The sequence below is a fragment of the Cydia amplana genome, chromosome 26 (genome assembly GCF_948474715.1).
Source record: "Cydia amplana chromosome 26, ilCydAmpl1.1, whole genome shotgun sequence".
Classification (NCBI taxonomy): domain Eukaryota; kingdom Metazoa; phylum Arthropoda; class Insecta; order Lepidoptera; family Tortricidae; genus Cydia; species Cydia amplana.
The window spans coordinates 66,197-80,126 of record NC_086094.1 but is presented as its reverse complement, the minus strand read 5'-3'; the positions used below and the strand labels follow the sequence as shown (position 1 = coordinate 80,126).

General features: G+C 61.4%; 2 protein-coding genes across 2 annotated transcripts; both read left to right on the top strand.

Moving 5' to 3' along the window:
• The first annotated feature begins 902 nt into the window (after nt 1-902).
• LOC134659963 (uncharacterized) lies at nt 903-3,218 on the top strand. The gene is made up of 2 exons (XM_063515660.1): nt 903-2,103; nt 2,293-3,218. The coding sequence occupies exons 1-2, from the start codon at nt 903-905 to the stop codon at nt 3,216-3,218; spliced, it is 2,127 nt and encodes a 708-aa protein (XP_063371730.1).
• Nucleotides 3,219-7,782: 4,564 nt separating this feature from the next.
• On the top strand, nt 7,783-10,098 carry LOC134659962 (uncharacterized). The gene is made up of 2 exons (XM_063515659.1): nt 7,783-8,983; nt 9,173-10,098. Exons 1-2 carry the CDS (start codon nt 7,783-7,785, stop codon nt 10,096-10,098), a joined length of 2,127 nt encoding a protein of 708 aa, XP_063371729.1.
• Nucleotides 10,099-13,930: the final 3,832 nt, after the last annotated feature.

Genomic DNA, 13,930 nt, shown 5'->3' with positions numbered 1-13,930 from the left:
GGGGGCTTTGTGCCCGAGAATGGCTCTCCACGCGTCCCTCTGAATAAGCAGACGGCGCAGTGGACGAGCAGAGGGGAGGAGCAATGTTGTGTCAATCGAGTCACTGTTTCGCGAGCGGACGTCTGGGGACTTCCCCCCGTAGGCGCTGGGGGAGGCTGAGGGCTCCCTGACGCGTCGTGGATGTGGGTGGTTGCCGGATTGGAGAGCCTTCTGCTTTTCTGACATTGCCTAGCTGTCTGGAAGGATTGTGCATTGGGCTTCTGTGAAACCCAATTGCAGATCTATTTCTCCGGGCGGGTCGGCGGTGTCAGCGGATCGGGAGGATCGCGCACCGGATGCCGCGCGGATCTGTTGTGCGTCTGGGGGGCTTTTGGCTTCCAATGACGGCTGCGGGGGGTCACATTCCGGATCTTTGCCCGAGGAGCAGTTCCTTGATTGATACCCTGAGGAGTGGCTGGGCGGGTGGCTCCGCGTGTCCCTCTGAATAGCAGAGGGCACAGTGTGAGCTGCAAAGTCCCTGTTGGGAATTTCTAATAGGTCCCCTATTAGAAATTACCTCTGGCGGGGGGAGGAGTGGGGATGGCTCCGGCCACCAAGCGCGGCGGATGGAAAAGTGGAAGAAAACCACTATAAAAATCACCCCAATCCCAAGGTGTGTCTGGCGTGCCGATGGGATGCGTGGCTGGAGGGAGTCCAGTCACAAACGTCAGGGAGGGGCATACCTCCTCAAAATAGCACACAAAATGAGTGGAAACGAAAATGTAGAACTACCCCAGGAGGTTTCAATCCTCCATGTCGCCACAGGACGGGCAATTGCCCATGCTGTGGCGACATGCCGCCTTCCGTATTCTGGGGGGGCAAACCACTCACGATCCCGAAACGACAACACAAGCAAACACTTCATGGACACCGATTTGCAGAGTGATTTGGTATTGAGGCTGCAAGGAGGGGGTGATGGGGAGAATAGCAGTCCGGCGGAGGCAGGAGCCTCCACTGGCCACCCCAAGGATGGATTCCGACCATTTCAGGACGCCCAGGGGCGCTGGGTGTTCCATGATGAGGACGTGCCTCCGGGGACGGCGGTGGATTCTACACGCTCCCCACCCAAACCCGCTAGGGGGCTTAGTGAGAGACGGCAACCCGTAGTGCGAATAGAACGCATGCCAGAAAGGGTCCCCTCTCTTGGCAGGGAGGAGTTCTTCTCCCCCATGAGAATAGACACGGGTGACCTCCCTGGGGACGGAGTATTTTTCTCTCCGGTGCCAACCGACGGGGAAACCGCCGAATCCGACGTTTCGCTGACTGCCCAAATGGCCGCAGGACGGAAGAGGCAGCGAAGCAGTGGTAGCGACACGGGAGCATCGCCGAGCGGCGAGGCTTCCGATCTTGCGGAGCGAGGAAAGTCCGCCTCGGGGCCCTCCAAGCGAGGAACAGGCCGCCAACCATCCACGGCGCGCCACGCCGGGCTAACCAAGGAAAAGGCTAAGCGCCGGGAGCTCGAGCTGCAAACTGAAGAGGACCTGATGGCCGCGTCCAAAATGGTGACGCTAAGACGGCTTGCCCGCCATCCGGATTCGTTTGGGACGACAAGTGGGTCAGACGACGAAGAAAACCGCACTGTCCTGGCCCTAAACCAGCAGGTGCGTGATAGTCTGGGGCTTATCAAGGACGTGGCCACCAAGTCCAAAAACCTAAAGGGCACGTACCAACGAATCCTGAAGGAGGCTGTGGCTGCGATCAGGGAAGCTGTCGGTGAGATGAGGGGCCGGACTGTCTCCGATGAGACGAGGAGGCTCGCCGCCGAAAACGCTCGCCTTAAGGCGGAAATGGCCGAGCTCCGTAAGGAGATGGGCGACTTGCGCACTAGCCTTGGGCAGCGCCTCGAAGGGACGCGCCAAGAGACGACGACATCACCTGCTCGGGAGCAAGGTGACTTAGAGCGCAATATCGTGGCCAAGGTGACTGAAATGATGGGTACAAGGTTGAGCGCCCTGGAGGAGAAACTGCTCCCACAGCAACCTACTCAGGTGTCGTCTGCTCCCACACCTTCCAAAGCAGGAAGCTCTCCCCCCGGTCACACTCCAGCTCCTACCAACCCAGCGGGTGCGAAGCGGGCTGCGAAAAAGAATAAAAAGAAGGAGGGGCCCAAAAAGCGTCCTACGAGTGTTCCTGGCCCCGCTTCCCAAGTCCGGCAGCCTCGGCTGCAGACAACAGTGCCTGCCTCGGAAGAGGAATGGACGACTGTGGTCAAGCGGGGTAAGAAGAACAAAAAGAAGTCTCCCGTTGGAGCAGCGACGACTGCGAAGCCGCAACAGCCGGCGGCACCGCGGAAAGCGCAAGAAGGGAAGGGTCGCAATAAGACCAAGGCGCTACTGCGCACCCCGCGGTCAGCCGCCGTAGTCCTCACCCTGGAGACGGGAGCAGAAGAGAGGGGCGTTACCTACGGAACGTTGATCACGGAGGCCAAGTCCAAAATTTCCCTGGATGGGCTCGGTATCACCGGTCTAAGGTTCCGTAGGGCAGTGACAGGGGCGGCAATCCTGGAGATCCCAGGCCCAGACACCACCAGCGGCAACCAAGCAGACTCTCTTGCTGCCAAGTTGAGGGAGACGCTTAATGTGGCCGACGTCCGCATCTCTAGGCCGGTAAAATGCGCGGAGATGCGCATTTCCGGCCTGGATGACTCGGTTACAGAGGAAGAGCTCGCCGCTGCCGTGGCGAAAGTTGGAGGGTGTGCCCTAGAGGCAGTGAAAGTTGGCCGGATCTCCCGCGCGCCAACAGGCCTGGGCACAGCGTGGGCTCGCTGCCCCGTAGCAGCCGCCAAGAAAGTGGCTGAGGGGCGACTCCTCGTCGGTTGGGCTTCGGCAAACGTGAAGCTGCTGGAGTCCCGACCCCTGAGGTGCTTCCGCTGCCTGGTGCCTGGCCATGTTAGGAAGGGGTGCACCTCAGAAATCGACCGCAGTGACCAGTGCTACCGATGCGGTCAATCTGGTCACCGGGCCAGGGACTGCACCGCCGCGCCCCACTGCACTCTGTGCACTGCAGCGGGCAAATCTGCTGACCACAGTGCCGGCAGCAGTACCTGCGCGATGGGGGCTAAAGCCCCAAAACGCATGTCCCGGAAGGTGACCAACAAATCAGGCACCCCTGGAGTGGCGGCGCCTCTGGCTGCACAAGAGGGCCCGATTAGCAATGCGCCAAATGACGAGGTCAACTAATCGGATCCTCCAGGCGAACATAAACCACTGCGCCGGGGCGCAAGATCTCCTCCTGCAGTCCATGGCGCAGTGGTCGATAGATGCTGCCGTGGTCGCCGAGCCGTACTACGTCCCCCCCAGCCACAACTGGGCTGCGGACCTGGATGGCTTGGTGGCCATTATAACAAAAGCAGGGGTAGAGGGTATACCGCCCCCCTCCACGTTGTCGAGGGGTCGAGGCTATGTGGCTGTCCTCTGGGGCGAAATTACCCTGATCGGGGTATATTTCTCCCCCAACAGAAGAGTCTCCGAGTTCGAAGCCTTCCTCGGCCAGCTGGCGGCTCTCGTTGGGCAGACCCAACCGCGCCAGGTAGTTGTCGCAGGTGACTTAAACGCCAAATCCATGGCCTGGGGCTGTCCCGCAACCGACATTCGCGGAGACCTTCTAGAGGAATGGGCGACGATGACCGGAATGTCGGTTCTGAACCGAGGGTCGGCCAGCACCTGCGTGCGCTGGCAGGGAGAATCCATAGTGGACGTGACGTTCGCGACCCCGGCACTCGCGACCCGCGTCCGTGGCTGGAGAGTACTGGAGACGGTGGAGACATTATCAGACCATTTGTACATCCGGTTTGATGTCTCCACGTCCTCCGGAGGCACGACAGACACGGATCGTCGTCCGAATGGCCGTGCTGCGACCCCTTACCCTCGTTGGGCCCTGAACAGCCTGGATCGCGAAGCGGTGGAGATAGCGTCCCTCGTCCAGGCCTGGACAACATCTCCTGGGCCTGTGGAGACCGAGGAGGAGGCAGCCTGGTTCCGCGAAGCCATGTCACAAGTCTGTGACGCAGGCATGTCGCGAGCCAAGCCACGGCCTCCGAAGCGTCAAGTGTACTGGTGGTCGCGAGAAATCGAAGAACTCCGATCCCGCTCCAACAGGGCGAGACGCCAGTACACACGGTCCCGTCGACGCAGACACCGAGACGTTGAAGAGGAGACGCGGCTGTACAGTGCCTACAGGGAGGCGGTCAAGGCGCTGCAGCTCTCCATCTGCGAGGCAAAGGCGAGCGCCAGAGCGGAGCTTCTCGAGACTCTAAACCGAGACCCATGGGGGAGGCCGTACAAGACGGTCAGGGGTAAATTACGCCCTTGGGCCCCCCCCTTGACAGAGAGTCTCGAGCCTCGACTACTGGGGGTTGTTGTTTCCAACTTGTTTCCGAACAGACCGGAACACCAGCCCCCAGAAATGGCACCTCCCCATCAGCTCGCAGGGTTCGAGGGTGCGGAAGTCGGGGTGCCTCCGGTAACGGAGGCAGAGCTAGACGCAGCCGTGCGGAGGCTAAAAGCCAAAAACACGGCACCGGGTCCAGATGGGATCCCAGGACGCGTCCTGGCTCTGGCGCTGCGGTCCCTAGGGGAGAGATTCCGCGGGCTACTGGACGCCTGTCTACAGTCCGGCCAATTTCCGACCATATGGAAAACCGGCCGGCTCGTCCTCCTAAAAAAGGATGGGCGTCCCGCGGAATCTCCATCAGCCTACCGTCCGATCGTATTGCTCGACGAGGCTGACAAGCTCTTCGAGCGCATCATCTGCTGTCGCCTCGTCGAGCACCTCCGAGGTGTGGGACCCGACTTGTCCGAGCAGCAGTTTGGATTCCGGGAAGGCAGGTCGACCGTGGATGCGGTCGCACGCATCAAAGCCCTCTCGGATGAGGCGGTTGACCACGGTGGGGTTCTCCTGGCGGTGTCCTTGGATATCGCCAATGCCTTTAACACCCTGCCGTGGTCGTGCATTAGGGAGGCGCTAAAATACCACAAAGTGCCTCCCTATTTGTGCCAAATAGTCGGGGCCTACCTCTCGGAGCGGTGTGTGGAGTATCCGGTCCGGGGTGGCGGGCTTATAAGGTGGGAGACATCGTGCGGTGTTCCACAGGGCTCGGTCTTAGGGCCGCTCCTGTGGAACATTGGGTACGACTGGGTGCTGCGGGGGGAGCTTCTCCCGGGGTCAAGTGTGACCTGCTACGCAGATGACACGCTGGTCACGTCCCGGGGGACCTCGTACCGGGAAGCAGCACGCCTCGCCACCGTGACGGTGGCACAGGTGGTGAGACGTATAACGATGCTGGGTCTGGAGGTGGCGCTACACAAGTCCGAGGCGCTCTGCTTCCACGCAGCCCGGAAGGCGCCGCCTGTAGGATCCAGCATCGTCGTTGGTGGCACCCGAATCGAGGTAAAGTCCAATATGAGATATCTTGGACTTGTCCTCGATTCCCGATGGAGCTTCCGCGAGCACTTTGCCCGCCTGACCCCCCGACTAATGGCAGCTTCGGCCGCACTGAAGAGGCTGATGCCCAACATCGGGGGGCCGGAGGTGGCGAGCCGCCGTCTATATATGGGGGTGGTGCGATCGATGGCCCTGTACGGGGCGCCGATCTGGGCGGTGAATCTGGCGGCCCGAAATGTCGCCCTGCTGAGAAAGGCTCAGAGGGCGATGGCCATCAGCGTCGTACGCGGCTACCGCACCACCTCATATGATGCGGCGTGCTTGCTGGCGGGAACGCCTCCGTGGGATCTGGAGGCGGAGGCCCAAGCGTCTCTATACGAGTGGCGCAGGGAGCTCCGGCTGCGGGAGTTCCATCCTGCGCCTAGGGAGGTAGAGGCGCAAAAGCTCCTCGTCCGGCAGTCCATTGTCCTCCAATGGGAGGAGCAACTGGCTGGACGCGAGGAAGGGCACCGGACTGTCGAGGCGGTCCGGCCGGTCCTACAAGACTGGCTGGAGAGAGAGCGGGGCTCGCTAACATTCCGGCTGGTGCAGGTGCTCACGGGGCATGGCTGTTTCGGGAGCTACCTGCACCGGTACGCAAGACGGGAGGAGACGGCGGAGTGCCACCAGTGTGGCTGCGGCGAGGACACGGCGCAGCATACCCTGGAGGAATGCCCAGCCTGGGAGGGGCAGCGCCGCGAACTCGCGGCAGTGGTGGGGAACGACCTCTCCTTGCCAGCCGTAGTTAAGGCTATGGTTGCCGACGAGAGGTCGTGGAAAGCGGTCCTCTCCTTCTGCGAGGATGTAATGTCGCAGAAGGAGGCAGCGGAGAGGGAAAGGGAGGCCAACCCAGCCTCGCACCCGATCCGCCGCAAGCGCACAGGGGCCCGGAGGAGAGCGTATGCCCATCTCCTCCCCCCCACCTAGCGAGGTCTGGGCAGCGGCGCGGGGGCGTCGCTGCCCATTACATAGGCCTCGCAGAGAGGGCGCGCGTGGTATGCCCACGCGCCTTCTGAGGAGGCAGGGGTAGAAGTTCCTCAAGAGAAGGGCCCGCTGCATAGGCGGGCGGCGCCGGCGTGGTTGCGGTTGCGTACTCCAGAGAACCCGTGGCCACGCCCCACTGGTGGCGTGCAGGCATACCGTTGGTTTTTTAGTGGGTAGCGGCACCTTTGCCGAGTCCCACATAACCCGCATTTCCTCCCCCGGGTGTGTTTTCCAACGAAAAAAAAAAAAAAAAAAAAAAAAAAAAAAGGTTAGGTTCCCCCTCGACCTGCCACGGACCTGCTCGGGTGTCCGAGTGGGCGGGGAGGTGAACCCCGACGTGGCGCGTCCCCAGGTGGTGGATAGGGGAATGCCCCGGCCCGTTGTCGTGCTGGGGTAGGACGTTGTCCCGCGAACCAAACACCAGGGGGGGGATTTGGGGGGCTTTGTGCCCGAGAATGGCTCTCCACGCGTCCCTCTGAATAAGCAGACGGCGCAGTGGACGAGCAGAGGGGAGGAGCAATGTTGTGTCAATCGAGTCACTGTTTCGCGAGCGGACGTCTGGGGACTTCCCCCCGTAGGCGCTGGGGGAGGCTGAGGGCTCCCTGACGCGTCGTGGATGTGGGTGGTTGCCGGATTGGAGAGCCTTCTGCTTTTCTGACATTGCCTAGCTGTCTGGAAGGATTGTGCATTGGGCTTCTGTGAAACCCAATTGCAGATCTATTTCTCCGGGCGGGTCGGCGGTGTCAGCGGATCGGGAGGATCGCGCACCGGATGCCGCGCGGATCTGTTGTGCGTCTGGGGGGCTTTTGGCTTCCAATGACGGCTGCGGGGGGTCACATTCCGGATCTTTGCCCGAGGAGCAGTTCCTTGATTGATACCCTGAGGAGTGGCTGGGCGGGTGGCTCCGCGTGTCCCTCTGAATAGCAGAGGGCACAGTGTGAGCTGCAAAGTCCCTGTTGGGAATTTCTAATAGGTCCCCTATTAGAAATTACCTCTGGCGGGGGGAGGAGTGGGGATGGCTCCGGCCACCAAGCGCGGCGGATGGAAAAGTGGAAGAAAACCACTATAAAAATCACCCCAATCCCAAGGTGTGTCTGGCGTGCCGATGGGATGCGTGGCTGGAGGGAGTCCAGTCACAAACGTCAGGGAGGGGCATACCTCCTCAAAATAGCACACAAAATGAGTGGAAACGAAAATGTAGAACTACCCCAGGAGGTTTCAATCCTCCATGTCGCCACAGGACGGGCAATTGCCCATGCTGTGGCGACATGCCGCCTTCCGTATTCTGGGGGGGCAAACCACTCACGATCCCGAAACGACAACACAAGCAAACACTTCATGGACACCGATTTGCAGAGTGATTTGGTATTGAGGCTGCAAGGAGGGGGTGATGGGGAGAATAGCAGTCCGGCGGAGGCAGGAGCCTCCACTGGCCACCCCAAGGATGGATTCCGACCATTTCAGGACGCCCAGGGGCGCTGGGTGTTCCATGATGAGGACGTGCCTCCGGGGACGGCGGTGGATTCTACACGCTCCCCACCCAAACCCGCTAGGGGGCTTAGTGAGAGACGGCAACCCGTAGTGCGAATAGAACGCATGCCAGAAAGGGTCCCCTCTCTTGGCAGGGAGGAGTTCTTCTCCCCCATGAGAATAGACACGGGTGACCTCCCTGGGGACGGAGTATTTTTCTCTCCGGTGCCAACCGACGGGGAAACCGCCGAATCCGACGTTTCGCTGACTGCCCAAATGGCCGCAGGACGGAAGAGGCAGCGAAGCAGTGGTAGCGACACGGGAGCATCGCCGAGCGGCGAGGCTTCCGATCTTGCGGAGCGAGGAAAGTCCGCCTCGGGGCCCTCCAAGCGAGGAACAGGCCGCCAACCATCCACGGCGCGCCACGCCGGGCTAACCAAGGAAAAGGCTAAGCGCCGGGAGCTCGAGCTGCAAACTGAAGAGGACCTGATGGCCGCGTCCAAAATGGTGACGCTAAGACGGCTTGCCCGCCATCCGGATTCGTTTGGGACGACAAGTGGGTCAGACGACGAAGAAAACCGCACTGTCCTGGCCCTAAACCAGCAGGTGCGTGATAGTCTGGGGCTTATCAAGGACGTGGCCACCAAGTCCAAAAACCTAAAGGGCACGTACCAACGAATCCTGAAGGAGGCTGTGGCTGCGATCAGGGAAGCTGTCGGTGAGATGAGGGGCCGGACTGTCTCCGATGAGACGAGGAGGCTCGCCGCCGAAAACGCTCGCCTTAAGGCGGAAATGGCCGAGCTCCGTAAGGAGATGGGCGACTTGCGCACTAGCCTTGGGCAGCGCCTCGAAGGGACGCGCCAAGAGACGACGACATCACCTGCTCGGGAGCAAGGTGACTTAGAGCGCAATATCGTGGCCAAGGTGACTGAAATGATGGGTACAAGGTTGAGCGCCCTGGAGGAGAAACTGCTCCCACAGCAACCTACTCAGGTGTCGTCTGCTCCCACACCTTCCAAAGCAGGAAGCTCTCCCCCCGGTCACACTCCAGCTCCTACCAACCCAGCGGGTGCGAAGCGGGCTGCGAAAAAGAATAAAAAGAAGGAGGGGCCCAAAAAGCGTCCTACGAGTGTTCCTGGCCCCGCTTCCCAAGTCCGGCAGCCTCGGCTGCAGACAACAGTGCCTGCCTCGGAAGAGGAATGGACGACTGTGGTCAAGCGGGGTAAGAAGAACAAAAAGAAGTCTCCCGTTGGAGCAGCGACGACTGCGAAGCCGCAACAGCCGGCGGCACCGCGGAAAGCGCAAGAAGGGAAGGGTCGCAATAAGACCAAGGCGCTACTGCGCACCCCGCGGTCAGCCGCCGTAGTCCTCACCCTGGAGACGGGAGCAGAAGAGAGGGGCGTTACCTACGGAACGTTGATCACGGAGGCCAAGTCCAAAATTTCCCTGGATGGGCTCGGTATCACCGGTCTAAGGTTCCGTAGGGCAGTGACAGGGGCGGCAATCCTGGAGATCCCAGGCCCAGACACCACCAGCGGCAACCAAGCAGACTCTCTTGCTGCCAAGTTGAGGGAGACGCTTAATGTGGCCGACGTCCGCATCTCTAGGCCGGTAAAATGCGCGGAGATGCGCATTTCCGGCCTGGATGACTCGGTTACAGAGGAAGAGCTCGCCGCTGCCGTGGCGAAAGTTGGAGGGTGTGCCCTAGAGGCAGTGAAAGTTGGCCGGATCTCCCGCGCGCCAACAGGCCTGGGCACAGCGTGGGCTCGCTGCCCCGTAGCAGCCGCCAAGAAAGTGGCTGAGGGGCGACTCCTCGTCGGTTGGGCTTCGGCAAACGTGAAGCTGCTGGAGTCCCGACCCCTGAGGTGCTTCCGCTGCCTGGTGCCTGGCCATGTTAGGAAGGGGTGCACCTCAGAAATCGACCGCAGTGACCAGTGCTACCGATGCGGTCAATCTGGTCACCGGGCCAGGGACTGCACCGCCGCGCCCCACTGCACTCTGTGCACTGCAGCGGGCAAATCTGCTGACCACAGTGCCGGCAGCAGTACCTGCGCGATGGGGGCTAAAGCCCCAAAACGCATGTCCCGGAAGGTGACCAACAAATCAGGCACCCCTGGAGTGGCGGCGCCTCTGGCTGCACAAGAGGGCCCGATTAGCAATGCGCCAAATGACGAGGTCAACTAATCGGATCCTCCAGGCGAACATAAACCACTGCGCCGGGGCGCAAGATCTCCTCCTGCAGTCCATGGCGCAGTGGTCGATAGATGCTGCCGTGGTCGCCGAGCCGTACTACGTCCCCCCCAGCCACAACTGGGCTGCGGACCTGGATGGCTTGGTGGCCATTATAACAAAAGCAGGGGTAGAGGGTATACCGCCCCCCTCCACGTTGTCGAGGGGTCGAGGCTATGTGGCTGTCCTCTGGGGCGAAATTACCCTGATCGGGGTATATTTCTCCCCCAACAGAAGAGTCTCCGAGTTCGAAGCCTTCCTCGGCCAGCTGGCGGCTCTCGTTGGGCAGACCCAACCGCGCCAGGTAGTTGTCGCAGGTGACTTAAACGCCAAATCCATGGCCTGGGGCTGTCCCGCAACCGACATTCGCGGAGACCTTCTAGAGGAATGGGCGACGATGACCGGAATGTCGGTTCTGAACCGAGGGTCGGCCAGCACCTGCGTGCGCTGGCAGGGAGAATCCATAGTGGACGTGACGTTCGCGACCCCGGCACTCGCGACCCGCGTCCGTGGCTGGAGAGTACTGGAGACGGTGGAGACATTATCAGACCATTTGTACATCCGGTTTGATGTCTCCACGTCCTCCGGAGGCACGACAGACACGGATCGTCGTCCGAATGGCCGTGCTGCGACCCCTTACCCTCGTTGGGCCCTGAACAGCCTGGATCGCGAAGCGGTGGAGATAGCGTCCCTCGTCCAGGCCTGGACAACATCTCCTGGGCCTGTGGAGACCGAGGAGGAGGCAGCCTGGTTCCGCGAAGCCATGTCACAAGTCTGTGACGCAGGCATGTCGCGAGCCAAGCCACGGCCTCCGAAGCGTCAAGTGTACTGGTGGTCGCGAGAAATCGAAGAACTCCGATCCCGCTCCAACAGGGCGAGACGCCAGTACACACGGTCCCGTCGACGCAGACACCGAGACGTTGAAGAGGAGACGCGGCTGTACAGTGCCTACAGGGAGGCGGTCAAGGCGCTGCAGCTCTCCATCTGCGAGGCAAAGGCGAGCGCCAGAGCGGAGCTTCTCGAGACTCTAAACCGAGACCCATGGGGGAGGCCGTACAAGACGGTCAGGGGTAAATTACGCCCTTGGGCCCCCCCCTTGACAGAGAGTCTCGAGCCTCGACTACTGGGGGTTGTTGTTTCCAACTTGTTTCCGAACAGACCGGAACACCAGCCCCCAGAAATGGCACCTCCCCATCAGCTCGCAGGGTTCGAGGGTGCGGAAGTCGGGGTGCCTCCGGTAACGGAGGCAGAGCTAGACGCAGCCGTGCGGAGGCTAAAAGCCAAAAACACGGCACCGGGTCCAGATGGGATCCCAGGACGCGTCCTGGCTCTGGCGCTGCGGTCCCTAGGGGAGAGATTCCGCGGGCTACTGGACGCCTGTCTACAGTCCGGCCAATTTCCGACCATATGGAAAACCGGCCGGCTCGTCCTCCTAAAAAAGGATGGGCGTCCCGCGGAATCTCCATCAGCCTACCGTCCGATCGTATTGCTCGACGAGGCTGACAAGCTCTTCGAGCGCATCATCTGCTGTCGCCTCGTCGAGCACCTCCGAGGTGTGGGACCCGACTTGTCCGAGCAGCAGTTTGGATTCCGGGAAGGCAGGTCGACCGTGGATGCGGTCGCACGCATCAAAGCCCTCTCGGATGAGGCGGTTGACCACGGTGGGGTTCTCCTGGCGGTGTCCTTGGATATCGCCAATGCCTTTAACACCCTGCCGTGGTCGTGCATTAGGGAGGCGCTAAAATACCACAAAGTGCCTCCCTATTTGTGCCAAATAGTCGGGGCCTACCTCTCGGAGCGGTGTGTGGAGTATCCGGTCCGGGGTGGCGGGCTTATAAGGTGGGAGACATCGTGCGGTGTTCCACAGGGCTCGGTCTTAGGGCCGCTCCTGTGGAACATTGGGTACGACTGGGTGCTGCGGGGGGAGCTTCTCCCGGGGTCAAGTGTGACCTGCTACGCAGATGACACGCTGGTCACGTCCCGGGGGACCTCGTACCGGGAAGCAGCACGCCTCGCCACCGTGACGGTGGCACAGGTGGTGAGACGTATAACGATGCTGGGTCTGGAGGTGGCGCTACACAAGTCCGAGGCGCTCTGCTTCCACGCAGCCCGGAAGGCGCCGCCTGTAGGATCCAGCATCGTCGTTGGTGGCACCCGAATCGAGGTAAAGTCCAATATGAGATATCTTGGACTTGTCCTCGATTCCCGATGGAGCTTCCGCGAGCACTTTGCCCGCCTGACCCCCCGACTAATGGCAGCTTCGGCCGCACTGAAGAGGCTGATGCCCAACATCGGGGGGCCGGAGGTGGCGAGCCGCCGTCTATATATGGGGGTGGTGCGATCGATGGCCCTGTACGGGGCGCCGATCTGGGCGGTGAATCTGGCGGCCCGAAATGTCGCCCTGCTGAGAAAGGCTCAGAGGGCGATGGCCATCAGCGTCGTACGCGGCTACCGCACCACCTCATATGATGCGGCGTGCTTGCTGGCGGGAACGCCTCCGTGGGATCTGGAGGCGGAGGCCCAAGCGTCTCTATACGAGTGGCGCAGGGAGCTCCGGCTGCGGGAGTTCCATCCTGCGCCTAGGGAGGTAGAGGCGCAAAAGCTCCTCGTCCGGCAGTCCATTGTCCTCCAATGGGAGGAGCAACTGGCTGGACGCGAGGAAGGGCACCGGACTGTCGAGGCGGTCCGGCCGGTCCTACAAGACTGGCTGGAGAGAGAGCGGGGCTCGCTAACATTCCGGCTGGTGCAGGTGCTCACGGGGCATGGCTGTTTCGGGAGCTACCTGCACCGGTACGCAAGACGGGAGGAGACGGCGGAGTGCCACCAGTGTGGCTGCGGCGAGGACACGGCGCAGCATACCCTGGAGGAATGCCCAGCCTGGGAGGGGCAGCGCCGCGAACTCGCGGCAGTGGTGGGGAACGACCTCTCCTTGCCAGCCGTAGTTAAGGCTATGGTTGCCGACGAGAGGTCGTGGAAAGCGGTCCTCTCCTTCTGCGAGGATGTAATGTCGCAGAAGGAGGCAGCGGAGAGGGAAAGGGAGGCCAACCCAGCCTCGCACCCGATCCGCCGCAAGCGCACAGGGGCCCGGAGGAGAGCGTATGCCCATCTCCTCCCCCCCACCTAGCGAGGTCTGGGCAGCGGCGCGGGGGCGTCGCTGCCCATTACATAGGCCTCGCAGAGAGGGCGCGCGTGGTATGCCCACGCGCCTTCTGAGGAGGCAGGGGTAGAAGTTCCTCAAGAGAAGGGCCCGCTGCATAGGCGGGCGGCGCCGGCGTGGTTGCGGTTGCGTACTCCAGAGAACCCGTGGCCACGCCCCACTGGTGGCGTGCAGGCATACCGTTGGTTTTTTAGTGGGTAGCGGCACCTTTGCCGAGTCCCACATAACCCGCATTTCCTCCCCCGGGTGTGCGGGTATGCATAAAGCATTCTTCCAACGAAAAAAAAAAAAAAAAAAAAAAAAAAAAAAAAAAAAAAAAAAAAAAAAAAAAAAGGTTCCCCCTCGAAGTGCTGCCACCTTGCCGTGGTGGGGGGGCTTGCGTGTCTCAATGATCCTCGGGGCTACGCCGGACAGGGCTACCCATACCAGACAGGCCTGGGGTGAGAGACCAGACAAAGAGCGGCACATGACGGTTCTCCCCGCGTCCCTCTGACGGAGCAGAGGGCGCAGGGGAAGTACATAGGGTGGGCGGGCCTGGCCTGAGATGTGTGTGGATCTCACGAGGCCAGGTACCCGCGACGGAGGCACGCACGGTGGTGGTGCGCGTGCACCGTGTTTGAAGGAGCCCTA